At 37.0% G+C, this 23,668-nt stretch overlaps 2 protein-coding genes and 1 pseudogene across 2 annotated transcripts; all 3 read left to right on the top strand.

The window, feature by feature from the left end:
* The first annotated feature begins 228 nt into the window (after nt 1-228).
* Nucleotides 229-3,076, top strand: LOC126719203 (receptor-like protein 43). The gene is made up of 2 exons (XM_050421782.1): nt 229-1,153; nt 1,755-3,076. The coding sequence occupies exons 1-2, from the start codon at nt 229-231 to the stop codon at nt 3,074-3,076; spliced, it is 2,247 nt and encodes a 748-aa protein (XP_050277739.1).
* A 13,046-nt stretch (nt 3,077-16,122) lies between these two features.
* On the top strand, nt 16,123-23,390 carry LOC126719204 (serine/threonine-protein phosphatase 7 long form homolog). Its single transcript, XM_050421783.1, has 8 exons — nt 16,123-16,799; nt 16,972-17,059; nt 20,610-21,008; nt 22,097-22,106; nt 22,157-22,647; nt 22,691-22,837; nt 22,938-23,033; nt 23,152-23,390. Exons 1-8 carry the CDS (start codon nt 16,165-16,167, stop codon nt 23,314-23,316), a joined length of 2,031 nt encoding a protein of 676 aa, XP_050277740.1. The 5' UTR covers nt 16,123-16,164; the 3' UTR covers nt 23,317-23,390.
* Nucleotides 18,174-18,284, top strand: LOC126720160 (U6 spliceosomal RNA; annotated as a pseudogene).
* Nucleotides 23,391-23,668: the final 278 nt, after the last annotated feature.

Below are 23,668 nucleotides of genomic sequence, written 5' to 3' on the forward strand. Positions count from 1 at the left end.
ACGGCGAATTATTTTAATTCTCATCCAATATCCTTGAATTTACGGTGACGACTTTGATTCTAAAGAGATTCCCAGTGTAGACAAGACAAGGGATTGGGTCCATTCAAGGCCACTGTCTTGATACAGTTTGATACATCAAGGATTCAATTCATGTCTATATAAGCAATATAGTTTCACCTCCTTGCATACTTGGGTGTGCAAATTCTTAGTTGTTAAAGATACATTCTAATGGCATCATTCTTCTGTTACTTGATGTCCATACGCTTGCTTTTTTTACTTTCACTGTTGCATGCAATTGCCACAAACTGTTCTGCTTCTAGTCAGCCTCTCTGCCATGATGATGAGAGCTATGCCTTGTTGCAATTCAAAGAAAGCTTTCCAAGGAACGTGAATGATTGTAATGATCCTTTTGCTTATCCTAAGATTGAATCTTGGAAAATGGAAGGGGTGGACAAAGATTGCTGCTTGTGGGATGGTGTTGAGTGCGACAAGAACACAGGTCATGTGATTGGCCTTGACCTCAGTAGCAGCTGTCTCTATGGTTCTTTGTCCTCCAACAACAGCCTCTTTAGTCTTGTTTATCTTCAAAGGCTTAATCTTGCTTCTAACTACTTTAGCTTCTCCCGCATCCCGTCAGAATTGAGCCAACTTTCTAGGTTGACATATCTCAACCTATCCAATTCATCTTTTTCTGGCCAAATTCCATCACAATTTTCAGAACTTTCCAAGTTAACATCCCTTGATCTGTCATATAATTCTATGTTACATCTCGTAAGTCTAAAAGGTTTAGTTCAAAACTTAACCAGCCTGACAGATTTACGTCTCAGTTACGTTCAAACATCATCTCCAATGCCTGAAATCTTTTCGAATCTCTCGGGCTTGACAACACTCCATTTGATTGGTTGCAGATTGCATGGAGATTTTCCTGTTGGAGTTTTTAAGCTACCGAAGCTAGAGAATCTCAGGGTGAGTGAAAACCAAGATCTCATGGGCTATTTGCCTGAATTCTACTCTAGCAGCCCTCTTAGAATTTTATGGCTCCAGCGTACTAATTTTTCTGGGGAACTACCAACTTCAATTGGAAACCTTGAGTCCTTGAATATACTCTCGATTGGGAGTTGTAATTTCTTTGGTCGCATTCCACCTTCCCTTGGTAACCTTACTCAACTTATTGCTTTGAAGCTCTCAACTCATTATCAAATCTTGTTTCCTTGAATTATTTGGATTTCTCATACAGTCAGTTAACAGGACCATTTCCATCTGTCTTTGCTAATCTTACACAACTCACATTTCTAAAGCTTTCCCATAGCCTTATTAGAAGGTTTCTTGGCTTTCCAATCTAACTCAGTTGACTGTGTTTAGCCTTCCGTTCAATAAATTACAAGGCCCAATTCCAAACTCAATTTTTGAACTTGAGAAAGTTGAAGAGCTTAATTTTTACTCAAACAATTTGAGTGGCACACTCACTCTCGACATGTTTCTTAAGATCAAAAGTTTAACCAAATTGGTTTTATCACTTAACAATATATCATTCCTCACCAAAACCAATACCAATGTTACTCATAATAAGTTTGAGGTTTTAGCATTGGGTTCATGCAACTTGAGCCATTTCCCAGATTTCTTAAAAAACCAAGACCGATTGCAAGGGCTAGACCTATCCTATAATAATATTCATGGCCAAGTACCCAATTGGGTGTGGGACACAAGTAAAGAAACTTTGATGTATCTGAACTTGTCTCACAACTTTTTAATAGGCTTTGGCCAGCATCTAGTCAATTTTCCATGGCCTCAACTACATATTTTGGATCTTAGCTTCAACAAGATACAAGCACTACCCCCAATTCCACTGCCATCCATCTTTGTTTATTCCGTTGCAAACAACTTGCTTGAAGGAGAAATTTCACCATGGATTTGTAACCTTAGTTCTCTTTATTCCCTTGATTTGTCAAATAACAAGTTCAGAGGCATACTTCCTCATTGTTTGTGCAACGTCAGCAACACTTTGAGTATATTGAATCTTCGAGGCAATGGTTTTCATGGGACGATTCCTCAATTATGTGCAAAGGGAAGTAGAGTGAAGATGATTGACTTGAGCCAAAATCAGTTCGAGGGGGTTCTACCAAGATCATTATCAAATTGTGAAATGCTAGAGATTCTAAATCTTGGAAGCAATCGGCTCAATGATGTTTTTCCCTCTTGGCTGGGTACTCTTCCAAAACTAAGGGTACTTATTCTACGACATAATGGATTCTATGATGTAGTGGGGAGTCCTACAACCATGTTTGCATTTCCAAAATTGCACATTCTTGATCTCTCTGACAATAAACTTACAGGTAAGTTGCCATTTGAATACTTCAGAAATCGTAAGAGTATGGAGAAAGTTGATGCAAATAGCTTCACATATATGCAAGCATCTACAATTGTATTGCTGGCGGGTTATAATGTGCCTGAATATTACCCTTACTCGATGACAATAATAAACAAAGGTAAGGAGACAATATATCCAAAGATATTGGAAGTCTTTGTAGCTATTGATCTTTCAAGCAACACATTCAATGGAAAGATTCCAGAATTTATTGGGGATCTAAATGGGTTCCAATTGCTTAACCTTTCCAACAATAATCTCATTGGTCATATCCCAATTTCTTTGGGAAACTTGACAACATTGGAATCACTTGACCTTTCTCAAAATAAGCTTTTAGGGCAGATACCTTGGCAACTAACACAACTTACTTTCCTTGAATCCTTCAATGTCTCACATAACCAACTTACAGGGCCTATACCGCATGGTAAACAGTTTGATACATTTGATAATAGTTCTTTCGACGAAAATTCAGGATTGTGTGGAAGTCCATTGTCAAAGAAATGTGAAGATCTTGAGCCTTCACCTCTACCCACTGAAAGCATTGAAGAAGAGCAAGACTCATGGTTTCACATTGAATTTGACTGGAAAATAATCATGATGGGATATGGTAGTGGACTTGTAATTGGAGTTGTTGTTGGAAACATTGTGACTGAGAAGTTTGGAAGAACTAGGAAGAGGCAACACAAAAGGGGAAGGCATCAACTTTATTAGAGACACTTTTTTTTTTTTTCTTATCTTATTAAAGTAATAAGTTGCGAATGATAGATATATGGACCTAGTTTCGACATCAATTTTATAACCCGCTACTCATATGTCACTTCAATAAATTATGAAAAAAGTTGTGTAAGTTGTGATTAGACTTTCTTAAGGGGAAGGCATTGAGATATATAGAATAAAATTTATCAAGACATGCTTCAAAGAATTTGATCTTTGTATCAAGTTGTAGCACTATTGCCTATTAGTACGTCTACCCTTTATTTTTCCTAATTGTCCTTGTTTTCTCTTTTCTTGGTGTAATGATAGAGGTTGTCACTGCGCCCATTTTCCCTCATTTCCCCTTAGAAAATATTTCTTTAAATTATTGATAAAAATGGTTAAATTCCAAGCAAAAGACGTAGACAAGAGGCTGGGTCTTGTCTCTTTATGGCGTTGAGAAGCACAGTGTTGTACTGTCGTATGACCAAGAAAAAAGAAGAGAGAGCTACTTAATCTGACTATCATAAGCGACAATAAAATAACGAGGTGTGTGTGTAGCATTAGCTAGATTGATGCGGAGGGTGATCACAGTGGTGGGGACAACCTTGTAATTAAGCTCCGTCCTCCAGTTCTAGGTTGGATTTCACGAATTTGGAAAACATATATTCATGAATTGGATTTTTCTTTCTCATGCCAAGAATGAAGGCACTTATAATTCTGAGAAGCAAGACCTTTTTCTTTTTTTCTTTTTTTTGAGATCAACGATAGAAAGTTTTATTAATATAAGAAACAGTATACAAAGCAAGGCAAAGAGCCAAGATAGGGGGTTCAACTGTTCAAGTAAATGAACTACAGAGAACCCAAAGAAGAGATTACATCAGGATAGACTATGTGCATTCATAAGCCTTTGATATTCCTTAAACAACCCACTAGCACCCTCAAGAATCACCTTCGGATGGGTTTGAAACTGCTCGAAATAAAATTTATTCCTTGCGTTCTAGATTGCCCACGCACGACTCACTTCTCTAATTCTTGCTGGCATAGTTTGTTGAAATGGGCTGTATGTGTGACTTGAATTGTCAAGCCCAAGTCCACATAAGTTGATAGAATCCTAGTTGAAAAGGGAATCCCACTTCAGCCGACTTTTGACATATATATATATATATATATATAATGTTTAAGAAGCAAGTGTAGCTGTGTGAGATTAGAGAGAAATTCTAATTAACCTAGTAAGGAGCCACATGAGAGGAAATAGAGAAAAGAGAGGCAGTCAGCTTCTATTCTTATTTTTTTCTGTGAGAGAGTGCTAGGGTGTAATTGGGATTTGGGTTTCTTGAGAGTGTTCTTGTGCACTATTGTATTTTCCCTGATCATAGTGAAATCCCTGCAACTCCGTGGACGTAGGCAAATTGCCGAACCACGTAAATATTGTCTTGTGCGTGTGATTATTTTTCTTTGACGTGTGTTTTCTCTATTTATTTTGTTCCTCATAGGTTGGGAATTTTGGTTAAATTCCCTACAACTGGTATCAGAGCCTAGGGTTAGGTTTGAGTGGGAGCAATGGCAGAGGAAGCAGGAAAGGCGTCTGGAATAGAAAAGTTTGATGGCATAGACTTCGCGTATTGGAGGATGCAGATTGAGGATTACCTTTATGGGAGGAAATTGCATCAACCACTTCTAGGGGAAAAACCTGAGGCTATGAAGGCTGAGGAATGGGCTCTTCTTGACAGACAGGTACTAGGAGTTATCAGGTTAACTCTGTCTAGGTCTGTTGCACACAATGTTGTAAAGGAGAAGACCACAGCAGATCTGATGAAAGCTTTGTCTGGTATGTATGAAAAGCCGTCAGCAAACAATAAGGTGCACTTGATGAAGAAACTGTTCAATCTGAAGATGGCAGAGAATGCATCAGTAGCACAACATCTGAATGAATTTAATACTATCACAAATCAATTGTCGTCTGTAGAAATTGATTTTGATGATGAGATTCGTGCTCGGATCGTCTTGGCTTCTTTGCCAAATAGTTGGGAGGCAATGAGGATGGCAGTAAGCAATTCTACAGGAAAGGAAAAACTCAAGTACAATGATATACGAGATTTAATTCTGGCTGAGGAGATTCGCAGAAGAGATGCAGGTGAAACCTCAGGATCTGGTTCTGCCCTAAACCTTGAGACAAGAGGCAGAGGTAATAACAGAAATTCAAATCGGGGCAGATCAAAATCCAGAAATTCTAATCGGAACAGAAGTAAATCTAGATCAGGCCAACAAGTACAATGCTGGAATTGTGGGAAAACAGGTCACTTTAGGAATCAATGCAAAAGTCCTAAGAAGAAGAATGAAGATGATTCTGCTAATGCTGTAACAGAAGAGGTACAGGATGCATTACTTCTTGCAGTAGACAGTCCACTTGATGATTGGGTTTTGGATTCAGGAGCTTCATTTCATACCACTCCACACCGAGAAATCATACAGAATTATGTTGCAGGTGATTTTGGTAAGGTGTATTTGGCTGATGGTTCAGCCTTGGATGTTGTGGGTATGGGAGATGTTCGAATATTGTTGCCCAATGGGTCTGTTTGGTTACTGGAGAAGATTCGACATATTCCTGACCTGAGGAGGAATCTGATTTCTGTTGGACAACTTGATGATGAAGGACATGCAATACTATTTGTTGGTGGTACTTGGAAGGTTACAAAGGGAGCTAGGGTATTGGCTCGTGGAAAGAAAACTGGTACTCTGTACATGACCTCAAGTCCAAGAGACACAATTGCAGTTGCTGATGCAAGTACTTATACAAGCCTATGGCACCGAAGACTTGGTCACATGAGTGAGAAAGGGATGAAGATGCTGCTGTCAAAAGGAAAATTACCAGAATTGAAGTCCATTGATTTTGACATGTGTGAAAGTTGCATCTTAGGAAAGCAGAAAAAGGTGAGCTTCTTGAAAACTGGCAGGACACCGAAGGCTGGAAAATTGGAGTTAGTACACACTGATTTGTGGGGGCCTTCTCCGGTTGCATCCCTTGGAGGTTCAAGGTACTACATCACTTTCATTGATGACTCAAGTAGAAAGGTATGGGTTTATTTTCTGAAAAATAAATCAGATGTATTTGAAACCTTTAAGAAGTGGAAGGCCATGGTTGAGACAGAAACAGGTTTGAAAGTAAAATGTTTGAGGTCAGATAATGGAGGAGAGTACATAGATGGAGGGTTCAGTGAGTATTGTGCTGCACAGGGAATTAGGATGGAGAAGACCATTCCTGGGACACCACAACAGAATGGTGTGGCTGAACGCATGAACAGAACTCTCAATGAGCGTGCTAGGAGTATGAGGTTGCATGCTGGACTACCAAAAACTTTTTGGGCTGATGCTGTTAGCACTGCAGCTTACCTGATAAACCGAGGACCTTCAGTTCCCATGGAGTTCAGACTTCCTGGGGAGGTTTGGAGCGGTAAAGAGGTAAAGTTTTCACACTTAAAAGTTTTTGGTTGTGTTTCTTATGTTCATATTGATTCTGATGCTCGTAGTAAACTTGATGCAAAGTCTAAAATATGTTTTTTCATTGGCTATGGTGATGAGAAATTTGGCTATAGGTTTTGGGATGAACAAAACAGGAAAATCATCAGAAGTAGAAATGTGATATTTAATGAACAGGTTATGTACAAGGACAGGTCAACTGTAGTGTCAGATGTTACAGAGATAAATCAAAAGAAATCTGAGTTTGTCAACTTAGATGAATTGACTGAAGGTATTGTCCAGAAAAGGGGTGAAGAAGATAAAGAGAATGTAAATTCACAAGTAGATCTGAGTACACCTGTAGCTGAAGTCCGCAGATCTTCCAGGAACATTAGACCTCCACAGCGTTATTCACCCACTTTAAATTATCTCCTGTTGACTGATGGTGGTGAGCCAGAGTGTTATGATGAAGCCTTGCAAGATGAAAACTCAAGCAAGTGGGAGTTAGCCATGAAGGATGAGATGGATTCCTTGTTGGGGAATCAAACATGGGAACTAACTGAATTGCCAGTAGGAAAGAAGGCTTTGCACAACAAGTGGGTATACAGAATAAAGAATGAGCATGATGGTAGCAAACGTTACAAGGCCAGATTAGTTGTTAAAGGGTTTCAGTAGAAGGAAGGCATTGACTACACAGAGATATTTTCTCCAGTTGTGAAGATGTCAACAATCAGACTAGTACTGGGAATGGTGGCTGCAGAAAACTTACATCTTGAGCAGTTAGATGTGAAGACAGCATTCCTTCATGGTGACTTGGAGGAAGATCTTTACATGATTCAGCCAGAAGGGTTCATTGCTCAAGGACAAGAGAATTTAGCATGCAAACTGAGAAAGAGCTTGTATGGCCTAAAACAAGCTCCTAGACAATGGTACAAGAAATTTGACAGTTTTATGCACAGGATTGGGTTCAAGAGATGTGAAGCTGATCACTGTTGCTATGTTAAGTCTTTTGACAATTCTTACATCATATTACTATTGTATGTGGATGATATGCTTATTGTAGGGTTTAGCATTGAGGAGATTAATAATCTGAAGAAGCAATTGTCCAAACAGTTTGCAATGAAGGATTTGGGAGCTGCAAAGCAAATCCTTGGTATGAGAATCATTAGAGACAAGACTAATGGTACATTGAAGCTTTCACAGTCAGAGTATGTGAAGAAAGTTCTCAGCAGGTTCAACATGAATGAAGCTAAACCAGTGAGCACACCCTTGGGTAGTCATTTCAAGCTAAGCAAAGAACAATCACCGAAGATAGAAGAAGAAAGGGACCATATGAGCAAGGTGCCTTATGCCTCAGCTATTGGCAGCTTGATGTATGCTATGGTGTGTACAAGGCCAGACATTGCACATGCAGTGGGAGTTGTAAGCAGATTCATGAGTAGGCTTGGAAAGCAGCATTGGGAGGCAGTCAAGTGGATTTTGAGATATCTGAAGGGTTCATCAGATACATGTCTTTACTTCACAGGTGCAAGTTTGAAACTGCAGGGTTATGTAGATGCTGATTTTCCTGGTGATATTGATAGTAGAAAGAGTACTACTGGGTTTGTTTTTACTCTGGGTGGTACAGCTATATCATGGGCTTCAAATCTACAGAAGATTGTTACTTTGTCTACTACAGAAGCTGAGTATGTTGCAGCAACTGAAGCTGGAAAGGAGATGATTTGGCTACATGGTTTCTTAGATGAATTGGGTAAGAAGCAGGAGATGGGCATTCTACACAGTGACAGTCAGAGTGCAATCTTTCTTGCCAAGAATTCGGCTTTTCATTCAAAGTCGAAGCACATACAAACAAAATACCACTTTATCTGTTACCTTGTTGAAGATAAGCTGGTAATGCTTGAGAAGATTTGTGGATCTAAGAACCCAGCAGACATGTTGACTAAGGGTGTCACTATTGAGAAGTTGAAGCTGTGCGCAGCTTCAATTGGTCTTCTAGCTTGAGGACAAGAGGATGAGTTGCAGGGATAAGAGACTATGTTATGGAGGATTGTGGCTAATGTTTGCAGCTTGTGAGCCCTTAAGGGCTAAGGTGGAGCTGATGGAGGAGTTTGCTCGTGTAGCTTGATCAATTCAAGCCAAGGTGGAGATTTGTTGAAATGGGCTGTATGTGTGACTTGAATTGTCAAGCCCAAGTCCACATAAGTTGATAGAATCCTAGTTGAAAAGGGAATCCCACTTCAGCCGACTTTTGACATATATATATATATATATATAATGTTTAAGAAGCAAGTGTAGCTGTGTGAGATTAGAGAGAAATTCTAATTAACCTAGTAAGGAGCCACATGAGAGGAAATAGAGAAAAGAGAGGCAGTCAGCTTCTATTCTTATTTTTTTCTGTGAGAGAGTGCTAGGGTGTAATTGGGATTTGGGTTTCTTGAGAGTGTTCTTGTGCACTATTGTATTTTCCCTGATCATAGTGAAATCCCTGCAACTCCATGGACGTAGGCAAATTGCCGAACCACGTAAATATTGTCTTGTGCGTGTGATTATTTTTCTTTGACGTGTGTTTTCTCTATTTATTTTGTTCCTCATAGGTTGGGAATTTTGGTTAAATTCCCTACATAGTTTGATTTGCATCTGTTGAAACAAGAGGAAAAAGTCGGTGGCCATATTGTGGCATTTCTGTGTTCTGCCTTTGAACATAGCCCATACGTTCCGTGCAAATGAACACTCCCACAATATGACTTACTGTTTTGGTCGGTTGACAGCAAAGCTAGCTCACATTTAGGATCCACCCTTACTCGTCGCCAATGAAGGTTATATCCTGGGTTGGTAGGCAGTTTGAGAATGCTCTCCATATAAACATACGTACTTTCGGCGGCACGTTAACTGAATTCGCACAATCGCACATATAAACATGTCAGACAAAGAGATGGCATCTTCGATTAAAATTCTAATTGCAAATAATGTTTATAAATGGATCTATCAGTTGATATTTCAATGTGGTAAACATCGCAAAACAAATTTATTTAGTCTCTCTAGGCTGTCTCCCCTCTTCACCCTTCTTTCATTCTAGGGTTTTTAATCCCAGAATTCTCTCACAATTGTCTCTTGATTTTTTTTTTTTTAATACATCAATAGTTGAGGATGGAGGCATTTAAATCATAGATATTTCCATTAAAAATACTTAAAGATGCTAATTAATTAAGTTACAAAACTCTTAATAATTGTTTCTTGATTTTGGTTTGACTGAGGTTTTTTTTTTTTTTTTTGTTGCTTTTGAAAATTTTTAAGCTCTGTTAGGTTTTAAAAGTTTAGAATAATTAGCAAACCATAAGCACAAACTTATCTAGATATAGATCTTAGAGTCTGTAATGTTTATTAGACAATGCTTAAAGTGTTACAAATCAGAACACAAGAAAATTCAAGCTGTAGAAAGGAAAGTTCAAATTCAGTAAAAACTGATTGATCGAAAATTAGATCCAACCGATCGAAAATCATAGACATGAAATTTCTGTAGAATTCTATTTCAGCCCTAACTCTTCTTAAACGTTTTGGGTTTCAAGTGAAATACTTCTAGCATATGAAGGAAAACCCTAACTATGTTTTCAATACTCTTAGAGAGAAAAGAGTGCATCTTGTGCCTCTAATTGTAGATCTAGGGTTTTTGTATCCAAAGCTCTCTAAAGTCTTCTACTAATAATATTCCTTGAAGAATCTCAAGATCCGGTGTTGTAAAAGTTGCTGCATACAAGATTAACTACTGATAGTGATCTGAAACTTTTGAGTGGGATCTCAAAATCATAAGTAAGGGTGCTTGTGTTGGTGTGATTCCAAGAAGAGAATGAGTCCGTAGATTCAAAACTTGCACGTGTTGTGTCAGTAAGTTACTATTGGAGGTAGCAATAGATTTAGGGTTAAATTTGATTATAAAAACTTCAATTATCTTATAGTAGATTTACTTTATCTTGAGGATTGCTAGGTCAAATCCTCTCTAGGTTTTTACTTTGAAACGGTTCGTTTTATCGGTTTTCTTAGGTCATCATATCGTGTGTTATTTACTTTTCCGCATCTTTGCATGACATGATTTATTTGCGTTTAACCTAAATCTGAATAATTAATTTAAGTAATCACTTGGTTAATACATTAGGTTGAATAATCTGGTTTAAGGGGTCCAAACGTACAAACAAATTCATAATAATATGCACTTTCATGCAAGAAGTTCAAAATTGGTAAATAAAGCGTGTTACAGAAGTGGTCATGACTCATCATGCGAACAACACAATCATGAAAATATATTCTGAAAGAGTCATTCAACAAAAAGAGATAATGGCAGACTTTTTGAAGGAAACTATCGAAATACTTCTCCATCAAATGTTGATTACTTCAACTTCTTTCTATTTCCGAAGTTTGTAGTGTGGCAAACTTTCAACAAATAGACTAATAAACTAATAAGTTAATCCAAAGGCACTAATGACTAATCTATATATAATTGAATCGTACAATTTATTGTTGTAACAATCCTATTAAGTCATATCCTCATAGCATTCAGTTCACTTTGGTCCATTCAATCTAATTTAGTCCACTTTGGTCCATTTTGGCCAAAGTCAGTCCACTTGGTTTATTTCAATCCAATTCAGTCCACTTTGATCCATTTGGTTCATTTCAGTTCAATTGGTCCATTTTGGACTAATTAGACCTTAAATTAATTCTTTTTATAAGTTGCCTTTTTCAAATTTTTATTTAGTTTCTGGCTGAAAAATACAACAAAATAAATATTTAAAATTAGATATATGGGTAGGGATGGCAATTTTGCCCCGTCTCGCTTGACTCGCCCCACCTCGCTTCACCCGCCTTGCAAAGATGGTGGGGCAGGGATGGGATGAGATTTTAGCCCTGCACCACGGGGCGGGGATGGGTTTAAACTTTTTAGATCTAACCCGCCCCGCCTCGCATTGATAATGGTTAAATTATAAATTTTTCATACCCTAAAACCCTATTATTTAAACAAACATATCGTCAGCTTATTTTATTCTACCCAATAAGGCTTTCTGCCTCTCTTTTTTCTCTACCAAGGTTGGAAATGAGGTACCAATTTTAACATTTTCTTTTGTCTTTATTATTAACAAGAAGTAAAGTTTTACGAGATGGGGGTGAGGCTTCGTGAAGCCCCAAGAGGCGAGGATGGGGCAAGAAAATTTTTTCCGTCATGCAGGGTAGGACAAGAATGGTATAAGAAAAAACTATGAGAGGCAGGGGTGAAAACCCCATCCTTCGGACCTGCCCCACCCCATTAGCATCCCTATATATGGGCCATAAAAAAGGTAATAAAATAATAAATATTCAAAAAATTACCTTAAAATTCAAGTTCCAATAATATAGGCATTATACTTATATTTGGAAAGAAAACAAATGCTACAATTCTAAACTTATGTAATGGCTTAAACTTAATGTAACATGTTACATGTGTTCTATGAAATTGAGGTATACATTTTTTTTTAAAATATTCTTGGATATATTCAAATTAGTCAACCGATTATGGTATATCCAAAATAAAATAATTTTTTATAACATCTTCTCCATTTATATAAAGCAATATTATAATTCTGTAATTAAAATTTTTTTTTAAATTATGTTTTTCATATATATCACTATGTGTTTTTGTTGAATGCAAATATATTATATGTTCCATTACATAAAACTTATAAATATAGAAAACACTTATAAATAACAAATGCACTATTTAATATTGAAAATTTAAATTATACTCTCATGAAATAATTATATGTATGGGTTTGCGACTAGTATCTCATTAATAAATGAGGAAGAAAACACCAAGCCTTTCTCAAAATAAGAAAAAAAAAATCAAACATCAACAAAATATTGATACTCACATATTGGATTATTACATGTTGCTACCAAACCATTAACATGAAAAGAAAATATTTAAATATATTTATTTAATTAAGAATTTTATAACTCAATTAACACTTATTTGTCATCATTATTTAATATGGGATTTCACACATGTACACTCAACGTAAATCCCACCCCATGTGGGGTTTCCCCGCCCTGCAAAGATGGTGGGGCGCGGATGGGGTGAGATTTTAGCCCTGCACCACGGGGCGGGAATGGGTTTAGACCATTTAGAACCAACCCGCCCCGCCTCACATTGATAATAGTTAAATTATAAATTTTGCATACCCTAAAACTCTACTATTTAAACAAACATATCATCAGCTTATTTTATTCTACCCAACAAGGCTTTTGCCTCTCTTTTTTCTCTAGCAAGGTTGGAAATGAAGTACCAATTTTAACATTTTCTTTTGTCTTTATTATAAACAAATTTATATACTACTAAATTATTGATTTTGTATTATGAAAATTTTGTTTTTGTTGTGATATTGTCTTCTTAAACACTTTAGTAATATTATTCAATTTTTGCCAAAAATTAGTTTGATTTGATGGAATAAGTTTATTTGTAATTTCAAGTATATTTTTATTAAAGAAATAGGTTTTATTAAAAATAATTGTAATAGTTGTGGGCAAATTAACAAAAAGTAGAGTTTTACGTACGAGATAGGGTGAGGCTTCGTGAAGCCCTAAGGGACGGGGATGAGGCAAGAAAATTTTTCCTGTCTTGTGGGCCGGGATGAGAATGGGGTAAGACAAAATTATGCGGGATAGGGGTGAAAACTCCATCATTTGGACCCATCCCGCCCCATTACCATCCCTATATATGAGCCATAAAAAAGGTAATAAAATAATAAATATTCAAAAAATTACCTATAAATTCAAGTTCCAATAATATAGGCAATATACTTATATTTGGAAAGAAAAAAAAAATGCTACAATTCTAAACTTATGTAATGACTTAAACTTAATGTAATATGTTACATGTGTTCTATGAAATTGAGGTATACTTTTTTTTTTTAGTATTCTTGGATATATTCAAATTAGTCAACCGATTATGGTATATTTAAAATAAAAGAATTTTTTATAACATCTTCTCCATTTATATAAAACAATATTATAATTCTGTAATTAAATTTTTTTTTTTAAATTATGTTTTTCATATATATCACTATGTGTTTTTGTTGAATGCAAATATATTATATGTTCCATTACATAAAACTTATAAATATAGAAAACACTTATAAATAACAAATGCACTATTTAATATTGAAAATTTAAATTATACTCTCATGAAATAATTATATGTATGGGTTTGCGACTAGTATCTCATTAATAAATGAAGAAGAAAGCACTAAGCCTTTCTCAAAATAAGAAGAAAAAAAAAATCAAACATCAACAAAATATTGATACTCACATATTGGATTATTACATGTTGCTACCAAACGATTAACATGAAAAGAAAATATTTAAATATATTTATTTAATTAAGAATTTTATAACTCAATTAACACTTATTTTTCTTTATTATTTAATATGAAATTTTACTCACACATGTACACTCGACATAAATCCCATGTTTCTCTTGCAAATATTTTATTTTTGATGATTCTTTATATTGCTTTCTAAACTTTTCCCTCTTGTTCCTCAAAAAAAAAAAAAAAAAAAAAAAAAAAAAAAAAAAAAAAAAAAAAAAAAAAAAATTTCCCTCTCTCGATATCATCAAAATAGCCTACATTCTCGGAACATTAAGGGCCCATTTGATACATGTATTTAAACAACATCTTTCAGTTTTTTTGGAAATACGTGTGGGTAAAAAAGTGTGTAAAAATACGTGTAATATTGTTTAAAAATTAAAAACATGTATTTAAGTTTATGTACCAAATGGGCCCTATAAAACTACTGGTTATAACGTGAAGAAAGGTTTATCCCAATTTCTTGTTTGATGTGCGCTTGATAGAACACATGTGATGGGTCAACATTGGCTTCTAAACTTCTAGAGGTAACAAAGACATATACATCTTTGTTTAATTCGTTTGAAATTAGGACGTTACATTCCCTGGAAATCGGGGAATGTTGGTCATTAAATACGGGATCAGTTTTCAACTTATTAATTATCACAGCCTTGGAGGTGATCAATAATGGCTTTGGCCTAGGAACCTGCATAGAAATATTTAAGAACAGCAACCTCGTAATGTAAGAATGAGAAGCAATATTATTGTCAATGACGGTTAAGGTGACAATGATATCATTCTAAATATCATTTTCCATCACTCACAGAGTCTATTTGTGATTATTGACAATGCACAAAGTCATGGTAATTATTGTCAATGAAGGTTAAGGTGACAATGATATCATTATAAATATCAGTTTTTATTACTTACAGAGTGCACAAAGTCGTGGTAAAAGCTGTGTTCGTAAACTTATTGATATATCTATTGCACAATCTCATTTTCAGTGCCGGCTGGGGTGAGAACAGATTATGATGAATGTGATAGAGTGACTGAGGCCTTGAGGACTGGAGTTTGGATAGTAAAAGAGGGGAGAAAATGGGCAAATACCCTTTTTTGGGAAATTAAACATTCGTTTGCCCTCTTTCTGAAACTAAATAGGGAATTGCCCCTCTTTTGTAACTCGACAATAGAGAAATCGAGTTTTAATGAATAACTCGATATTATTATAGTCGAGTTAGTCTGACCTTTCGAATTTTCCCCAATAAAGAAATGTTTGTGTAGACGGCCATAACTCGGGAAACTGGAAATCGAGTTATGTTCAGCGGTTTGAATCAATAGGACCCTAACGTCTCACAACGCTATTCAGTCACTCGCTCTCTCTGTACACTCTCTTTCCCTCGCTCTCTGCCATCACTCTCTCTCCACACTCTGTCTCTCTCGCTCTGCGATCAGGCTTCCCCACTCTTCCTCGAGTCTCCATCAGTCGTCGTTGGTTCCCGCCGCCACTGATTACAGGTACGGTCCTCTCCCTCTGAAATATTTTCTGACGTTGGTTAATGTTAGGTTGCGTTTTGTGTGGGATTTTGATTATTTTGTTGAAACTTAAGGAAGTAGTAAATTTACTAATGAAGATGAGAATTTTGTTGTCTTTTATATGCTGCAATGATGATTTTCTCATTAATGAGTTTAAATGTGCTTGGGGTTTTGATGAGGGGTTTTGGCAAATCGAGTGGTGTTATAACTTATATTTTCATAAATAGTTAATTAATAATTATCCGAAGCTTTAAGAAGTGATTTAAATAGTTCTGAAATAATTTTTTTTATGGCAAGTTCTTATTTATTTAAGAAGTGATGTTGAAAATCTTGTGCTCAAAATATAATGTCTTACTGAATCTATGCTTTTATTTTATATTAAATGTGGTTTACTTGTTAGAAAATTGCTAACAATGTATTTGCTGCCATGTCAGATATGCAGGCACTAGATAGAGTGCGGCCTGGACCCGATGTGGATACCCAGTTGGCCCAGCAGCCGAATCATCGGTCAAGTCCACTTTGGAGGTGCGCCGCTGACGAGGTATGTAGTAGTATTATTAATACATGTTTGTTTTATAATTACCTCATGTTTAATCTCCTAACAGAATACTCGTCCGTGTGCAGGAGGCGCCTGGCATGATAAAGGTTCGACGCCGTAAATGTGTATTGCCACAGGGTGGGTTAGATCCACGTATCATACAACACATAGATGCAGCAGGGTTGACTGGTTTATTCAAGGTTCCTGATATGGAGGTCGACCACGCCTTGATCACGGCGTTGGTTGAGCGGTGGCGTCCGGAGACGCACACGTTCCACTTACCCCATGGAGAAATGGGTATCACCTTGCAAGATATGGAGGTGATGCTGGGGCTTCCGGTGGATGGGTTGCCTGTCACTGGGAAGACAGACTACAAATGGAGTGAGCTGTGCAAACAGTTGTTGGGCCATAAACCTCCACCCCCGATACCAAACTCAAACAAGTCTACCCTTGCTGGGGCGAGGATAAGATACACCTGGCTTGATGCACAGTTTGCCGCTCCCTTAGTTGTGGACGCTGCTGACGAAGTCGTGCAGCAATATGCCCGCTACCACCTACTTGTACGGATGGGGGCCCTCTTGTTCATGGACAGGTCTGCGGACCGGGTCTCACTGCTGCCTCTGCAGTTGCTCAACCCAGTCAGCAATGCGAGACGGTATAGCTGGGGTAGTGCAGCATTGGCCTGGCTGTATAGGCAACTTTGTGGTGCATCGAAGAAGGATGCGATGCAGATTGGAGGAGCACTCTTGTTGGTGCAGCTATGGGCCTATTCAAGGTTCCCACAATTATGCCCTGTTGTGAGGCCGCCTCTACCGCCAGTGCACTCAGGGCCCCTTGCCATTAGGTACGTTCATTGAGTTCTCGTTATTTGTCTCTTTCATATAATTAAAAATATGCCAAACTAACAAACGAAAGAAACTTATCAATGCTTAGTATATGGATGTGAAATATAAAAGCAAAGTTTGTTAAATGTAAGGTTCAGTAATGAGCATTTGTCGACATCTCATGTTTGGTAGGTGGAGCGGGCCAAAATGCACCGCAGAGCATGCCACACACGTCCTTGCTGCGTACCGGGCGTCACTGGCTATAGTACGGGCCGAGCAGGTATTCGGTTAATTTAGTTTGAATTCTTATGACCACGTTTCCCTCAATTCTTATAACTACGGGCCGAGCACGTTTTCCTCAAATGCACCGCACATGCTTTTATTTTCGTTTCCCTCAATTTTATTTTATTTTGAATTCTTGGATTGTTGTAGGAATGAGTTGATTTCATAATACCATCCAATCATTTTGTTTGATACTTGGATTTCCATCCCATCATTTAACTCAATTGGAATGTCCATCGTGAAGTACTTCACATTAGAACTTCCATTTGTAGCACCTGCATGAATACTTGCTCGTCCTTACATAAAGTAAAACAAAAGTAAAAAATTCTTGAATGTTAAATCAAAGGGTTTTTTCCAAATTGGGTTGGATTGAAGGGTTTTTTCCAATGCAACCCAACTAACATGACTCAGGTTAAGTTGGGTTAAATCAATGGGTTATATATAAATTTAGTCATATATATATAAAGTAGAATTTGGCTATATTCTTCATTATGTACGGAAACGTTTGTGATTTACACGGAAAAAAAAAAAAAACACAGAATAAATTGTCCCTTTTCCAAGATGTTTGAAGCATGTGCAACATGCGCAAAACATTGAGCATGAAGTCTTCGTTTAGTGCAAGGCAGTGAGTTCAAACTTGTGTTGCAACCAAAAAACAAAAACTCCACCAATTGTTACAAATGTCATTAAGCTGATGCAATGAAGAGAAGACGCACATATTGGATTATGTAATTGGTTATAATTCAATGAGAAATGAATTTACCTAATAGTATACCAAAGATGATCAGATTTGTCTTTGGTTGTATTTGTGTGCTCAAGTAATTCATTTGATTTTAATGATGCATCTTCGAAACTGACGATGACATCTTTAAATTCTTTCCAGCTACTAACTGAATCAAAAGTTTGTGTTCATTTTCTGATTATGTTATTATACACCGTTTCAACCTACTTAACATGAGAAAATAGAACTTTTAGCCTGCTATGAAAATGAACTAAAAAATTTCAAAACAATATTTCTTAAGACTTTATATAAGGCGAATGATTGTAAACGCAGAAGATATCAATTAAATTCTAAACAACAAATTTCTAACTATAAACTTGACAAATATGGGTCTTTTCAGAACAAGGGAATCAAGGCATATTAGAATACAAATGATATTTTCAAAACGCATGGCCCCTGCGCAAGGATGACACGCATAAATCGAGAAATGGTCCAAATTTTTTTCTTTCCCTAATCCTTGCGTGAATTCTGCTTCACTGTCTTCTTCGTTGTTTTTGCACTTTCTGCTTCTTTACATGCGTTTTGGAGTCTTGCTCAACAGGTTAGCCCAGACTTGTGCTCATAATTCTTTTAGAGAGAGTTTGAATCTTTGATAGTTGTTATACTTCAATATTAAAGCTTTAAAATAGAAATTTTTTTTAGAACTGTTGAAGCTTATTAATATTTCACACCTTCTGGATTCGCTATAGTTTTGGTGGTTGACTTAGATATTACCACAATTATATTCCAGATTTTCGTTGAATTAAATTTGCTGAGTTAGAGCTTCTCTTCACTGTTGTAATATAGTTGGCTGTTAAATCTCATAAAATGATAAAATTCTTTAAATTTAGAACGTTGGGAAAGCTGCAAATGTTAAACTACGAAAATTTTATCTAATTATTGTGTAATCATGACATGAGAGCAAAAATATAACCCAAGTTTGCATTTTTGGCCTAAGTACAGAAACAGAGGGAATGATGACATTATTGATCATTGGCCCGTAAAACACATGATCACTTCTCTGGCTTTCATTGAAATTTGAAATTAAGCAAACTAAAGGATGGAGTTACTCTGACTTGAATGTCATAGAGTGACCATAGGCTAAGCCATTGCCATAGCTTGTCCTTGTCCAATGCTGGATGGTTGTCATTGCTTGGGTCCACACTGTGAAATTTCCAAAATACAAAGCCATTAGTGCCCCCCCACTAGGAACTCGAGAGTCCAGGGTATAGGTTAAACCCTTTGTGAGATTTGGGGTTGTTTATGATGCCAGAGTGAGCACCGAAGATAGTCTCAATTGTTGCTTTGCCTTCAAAAACTTACTAATGTTTGGAGTTTATGCATTTCACTACCCCTGTGACAGAACATAGCAATATTTAGTATTAAGTGACCATCTAAGGTTAATATAAACTTTTATGTTATCTAAACATCTGTTTGGGATGTTCTAGTTGATGGTGTTTTCATAGGTAGTCAATGTGAATCTAAGCTCTTTACAATTCATTGGTGCCACTGGTGCTGCAGGTGGTTTGTAATTTAAGCTTGTACGGTTTGTAATTAAGCTTGTGAAATCACTTGTAATTAATTAATAAAATGTTATGAGCTTAAAACCATAGTTATTGCTCTGCCTAATAAGTAGACAATTTAGTATTTCTTCTTCTAACATAGGGGTATCCAGGATTACAAACATTGTTATTGTGATGCAAAAAACATTGTTACATTGTACGTTATAAATTACCTTTGCTGAATTGAAGGTTATATTTTTACAGTCTAGTAGAATACTGTTTGACTTCGATTTACGTATTCAAGTGGTATATTTTGAATATGCACAGCCTCGATTGTCTTCTTGGAAAACAATGGCCTAAGTTTAAAGAAACAAATAATTGTTAATCAGTGATATATGAGAAAACATAAAGACGCTTGACACATTACCTCTTGTTGTTGACCTAAATGAAAAGTTAGTTCGTGCTCCTTGCACCAAAGTTGGAGAGCACAATTTAATTGCAGCATGCAACTCCTTAAGTTGTCCCCACTTTAGCTGCCTTAATAGTCCTAAAATTATTAAAAGCTATGGATTATTAACGAGTACTTTATTCATATAATTTTAGAAGCGTGCAAAATATGCTGATCACCATATTCTTCAAGAGGAATGTAATTTTAGACATTGACATGATTAGTTTGAGATAACTAAAAGGCTTACGTAATTTCCAACACTAAAATTTATAAGAAATATATATTTACATAGAAATATAATAACAGTATTTGATGAGGATTATACCATGTAATAATTTACATAGCTTCCATTTCTTGCAATATAAAGTGGTACTTGAAATGCAATGTCTTCAGTAAACCTTATAATAGTCATTTTGTTCTCATTCATTGAAACATTGTTAATGACTAATGCAATTAATGTAGCACAATATTTCTATTACGATAAAAAGATTTTGCGAAATCATCAACTTGGATTCATCTTACAGCCATAAGGATGCTGTAGTACCCTCCTCTAAGTTTGGTTCAGATTGAAAACCCTAGTATTTGATGGTGTCAGTTAGCTTTGAACCCTGTCCAGCATATGAACATGGGGCTGAAAATGGTGGACATGAACAACCTAGATCTTTTAATATTTTTTGCAGGTCAATTTTGTTGTTCTTTTAGTTTCTGCCCAATAATCCCTGAAGATTTTGTGTACGACTAGAAGCTAGAAATTCCATGCTTTGCATATTACATATCACAAACATAATGTTAAATTAGTATGATGTCTCACTATCACAAACATAATCTACTTATGCAGATTGTATGGGAGCCGTACACGCATAAGCTAGGCTCCCTACCTGCGTATTGCACTGCTGGGCAGCATATTTGGAGGGCCGAGGTGCCGTTGATATTCTTTTGGATAGTGGAGTGGCATCATCCTGAGCGAGTCCTCCGTCAGTTTAGGATGAAGCAACCAGTTCCAAGTGTCGTGGATACGTCGACTACCCTTCACAAGATATCCCTTCAGGGTAAATGGGAGAAGAACTGGGAGGTAGAACATGATCCCTTTATTCGGCAATGGGCCAACCGAGTGAATGTAGTTCGCGGGTCCGATCTCCTAGACGATGATGATACGTATCTCGTTGAGTACATGATGTGGTACAATCGCCACACAAGGCGGTACATAACACCAGAGTCTGCGTATTGGGAACTCATGGTGAGGCAACAATTCCTATTTTATGGATGAAACCATTGTTGGATTAAATATCCTCAGCAGATTTATCATGCATATTTTGAAGTCCACAATAATTATTGTTGTTACATCTCTATAAGTTTCTCTGTCATTTTGTTTTAAAGTGAAAAAATACTGCATGACATGTCATTATGTTTTAAAGTCAAAATACTGCATGATTTAAGTTGTTCATAACAAACTGAATTTGTCTTGATCCAATTTGTTTGCATGAGGAATGGTTAATGGGCAATGACTAATGATGACCACACCTTTGTTCATATAATTACATTCAACTTTTAAAAAGGGTAGGTTGGGTTGGGTTTTATTGTATTTTATTTTATTTTTTGTTTATTTTTTTTTTTTTTTGGTTGGCTTGTACTTTAAAATGGACGGTGCAACTCTGTGTAGTAGTGATAAATTCGCATTTCATGATAGTTTAGATAGCCTTTCCTCCAGGACTGATTAATGTATTACATATTCCTTGATAGATATTACCTCTAGGATTGGGAAGTCCCTTACTAAACTGTTGGTAGAATGCAATTCCCAACAGCTTAAAGGTCATTTAAAATCTTGCAAGTATGCAGCAAGGAGATGTGCATTTATACTAGATTCAAGTATGATATATGTTCTAAGTTTTTGGTACTTCCCTTAATTGAAACTTGAAGCTTGCGTTTGATATTTTCAATTCATTTGATTTGGGCGTGTACGTTAGGAAATAATAACTTCAAAATATGTGTCCTGATTGCAATGTGATATTAATGGAGTTGTAAATCTCGTGAAGCCTAGATACAGAAGTGAAATTCTGATATTTTCACTTATGCTAAGATTGAACTTATGTACAACCAACTATACGTGTTTTTTAGAAGTATTATCTCAATGTTTAGATTGCGTAGCGATAAACATAACAGGAAACATACAACCTCCTGAGTGTTGGGTTGGAACTATAAATTCTTGCACAGGGGGGGCCAACCCCTATTTTTATACACTGTCTTTTTAAAGATGCTTCATAATTATAAGTAATATAAGGATTTCATTAGCTATGTTTGCTACTTTTTCTTTTGATTTTGGAACAGATTTATCCAAGTTTTGCATCATACTTGCGTTCTTGCTTTTATGACGCCCTTGTTTTGTAGGTTCGGACGATAATTCTATACCGAGGTGCGATGAAGGTTTTGACATGCACACTGACCTTACATTTACACTAGAGCTTGTGGAGGAGCTAGGCCGACTTAAATTGGCGAATGCGCTTGCAGAAGCAGTTGACATTGATAGACAGGCCCCAGTTCGTGGCGGGCAACATGGTGGGTCTCGTGGGGGTGGACATCGTGGAGGTGGTCAAGCTGGTCGCAGCCGTACGACCGAGTCGGCTCCCATCTACGAGGAAGGGAATGAGGAGGGTGTAGAAGAGGCATGGCTTGGCACTGATTGGGTACTGTCTGATGACGACGGCAGGACACCGCGATGCACGCCTGGCGATGGTGCTGGGCCATCCCATAGCGTCGATCATCAGGGCACTGTTCCAGCTTACACTACATCCCATGGTGCTAGCACGGACTTTGAGGGCCCTCCTCGTATGTCGCCCCCAGTTTTCAGTGGATCTGCCCATGATGGTGGATGCATATTTGTCCCCACACCAGGCATGCCCACCCCACCTCTAGTGCATGTAGACCCCACCATGTCAGCTCCATCTCAAACCGCCCACGGAGAGGCTGTACAGATTGAGCAGATACCGGCTGAGGACATTGAGCCGGTGGAGGCTTTGCGGAGATCGCGACGCCCGCGTGCGCATGCTCCCGATTGCGGGACCGGTGATGGTATGTACTTCGTCTACACTTCCCATCTTCTTGAGCTACTTGTACTGTGCATTTGATTGATTATGTTAATTTAATTATGCTGTTGTGTCTGATGAAACAGGTAAGATTAGACCTGTCAGGGCATATGGGCGGAAACGAAAAGATCATTAAATGCCTTAGTGTATGCTTATACTTCCTGCCTATAGGTGACTGCATAGTTACGTTTCACTTTTCTTCTAAAGTCGTATTTTTTTTTTTAGACCTAACTGCAATGGTGGACACGAAAAGGCCATTGAGCTGGATTGTCCTTGTGTGCTTATTCTTCATGTGTATAGGTGACTGGAATAAGCATGCAAAATGTTCTACTAATTGGGGAGAATCTTGGTGGCTGTGCATCTATTTCTGGATCATTGCTTGGGGAGAATACTGGCTGTCAATGTGTTTGTTGTCAAGAAATTGATATTTTGGAGAAAACCCATAAGGCGTATTGTATTTATTGATGTATTAGGAAGTTTTTCTGCACTTGGAGTTTTGATTGCAATTTGACAAATGTCTGGATTGGTATTCATTTGAAGCCAAACTTTCTTGTGTTTTTGTATGTTGTTAGCTACAGTAAAGTGGGTTGTAAGAGAGTAATTTGTTTTTTTATTTTTGTTAGTATTGTGAGAAACAAATGTGTGGTATTGTTGATAAGCAAGAAGAAGTAATTTGATACTTTCTGTAAAAGAGTTTGATGACGAAGTTTATGCGGATCAATGGCAGAACCAACTCCTTTGTAGCAAATCATTTATCCGAGTCTCTACAATGCTTGGCTAGGTATGTGTCTCTCTCCTAATTTTCTGATTCGCCTTC

Source organism: Quercus robur, chromosome 3, assembly GCF_932294415.1.
Source record: "Quercus robur chromosome 3, dhQueRobu3.1, whole genome shotgun sequence".
NCBI classification, from domain to species: domain Eukaryota; kingdom Viridiplantae; phylum Streptophyta; class Magnoliopsida; order Fagales; family Fagaceae; genus Quercus; species Quercus robur.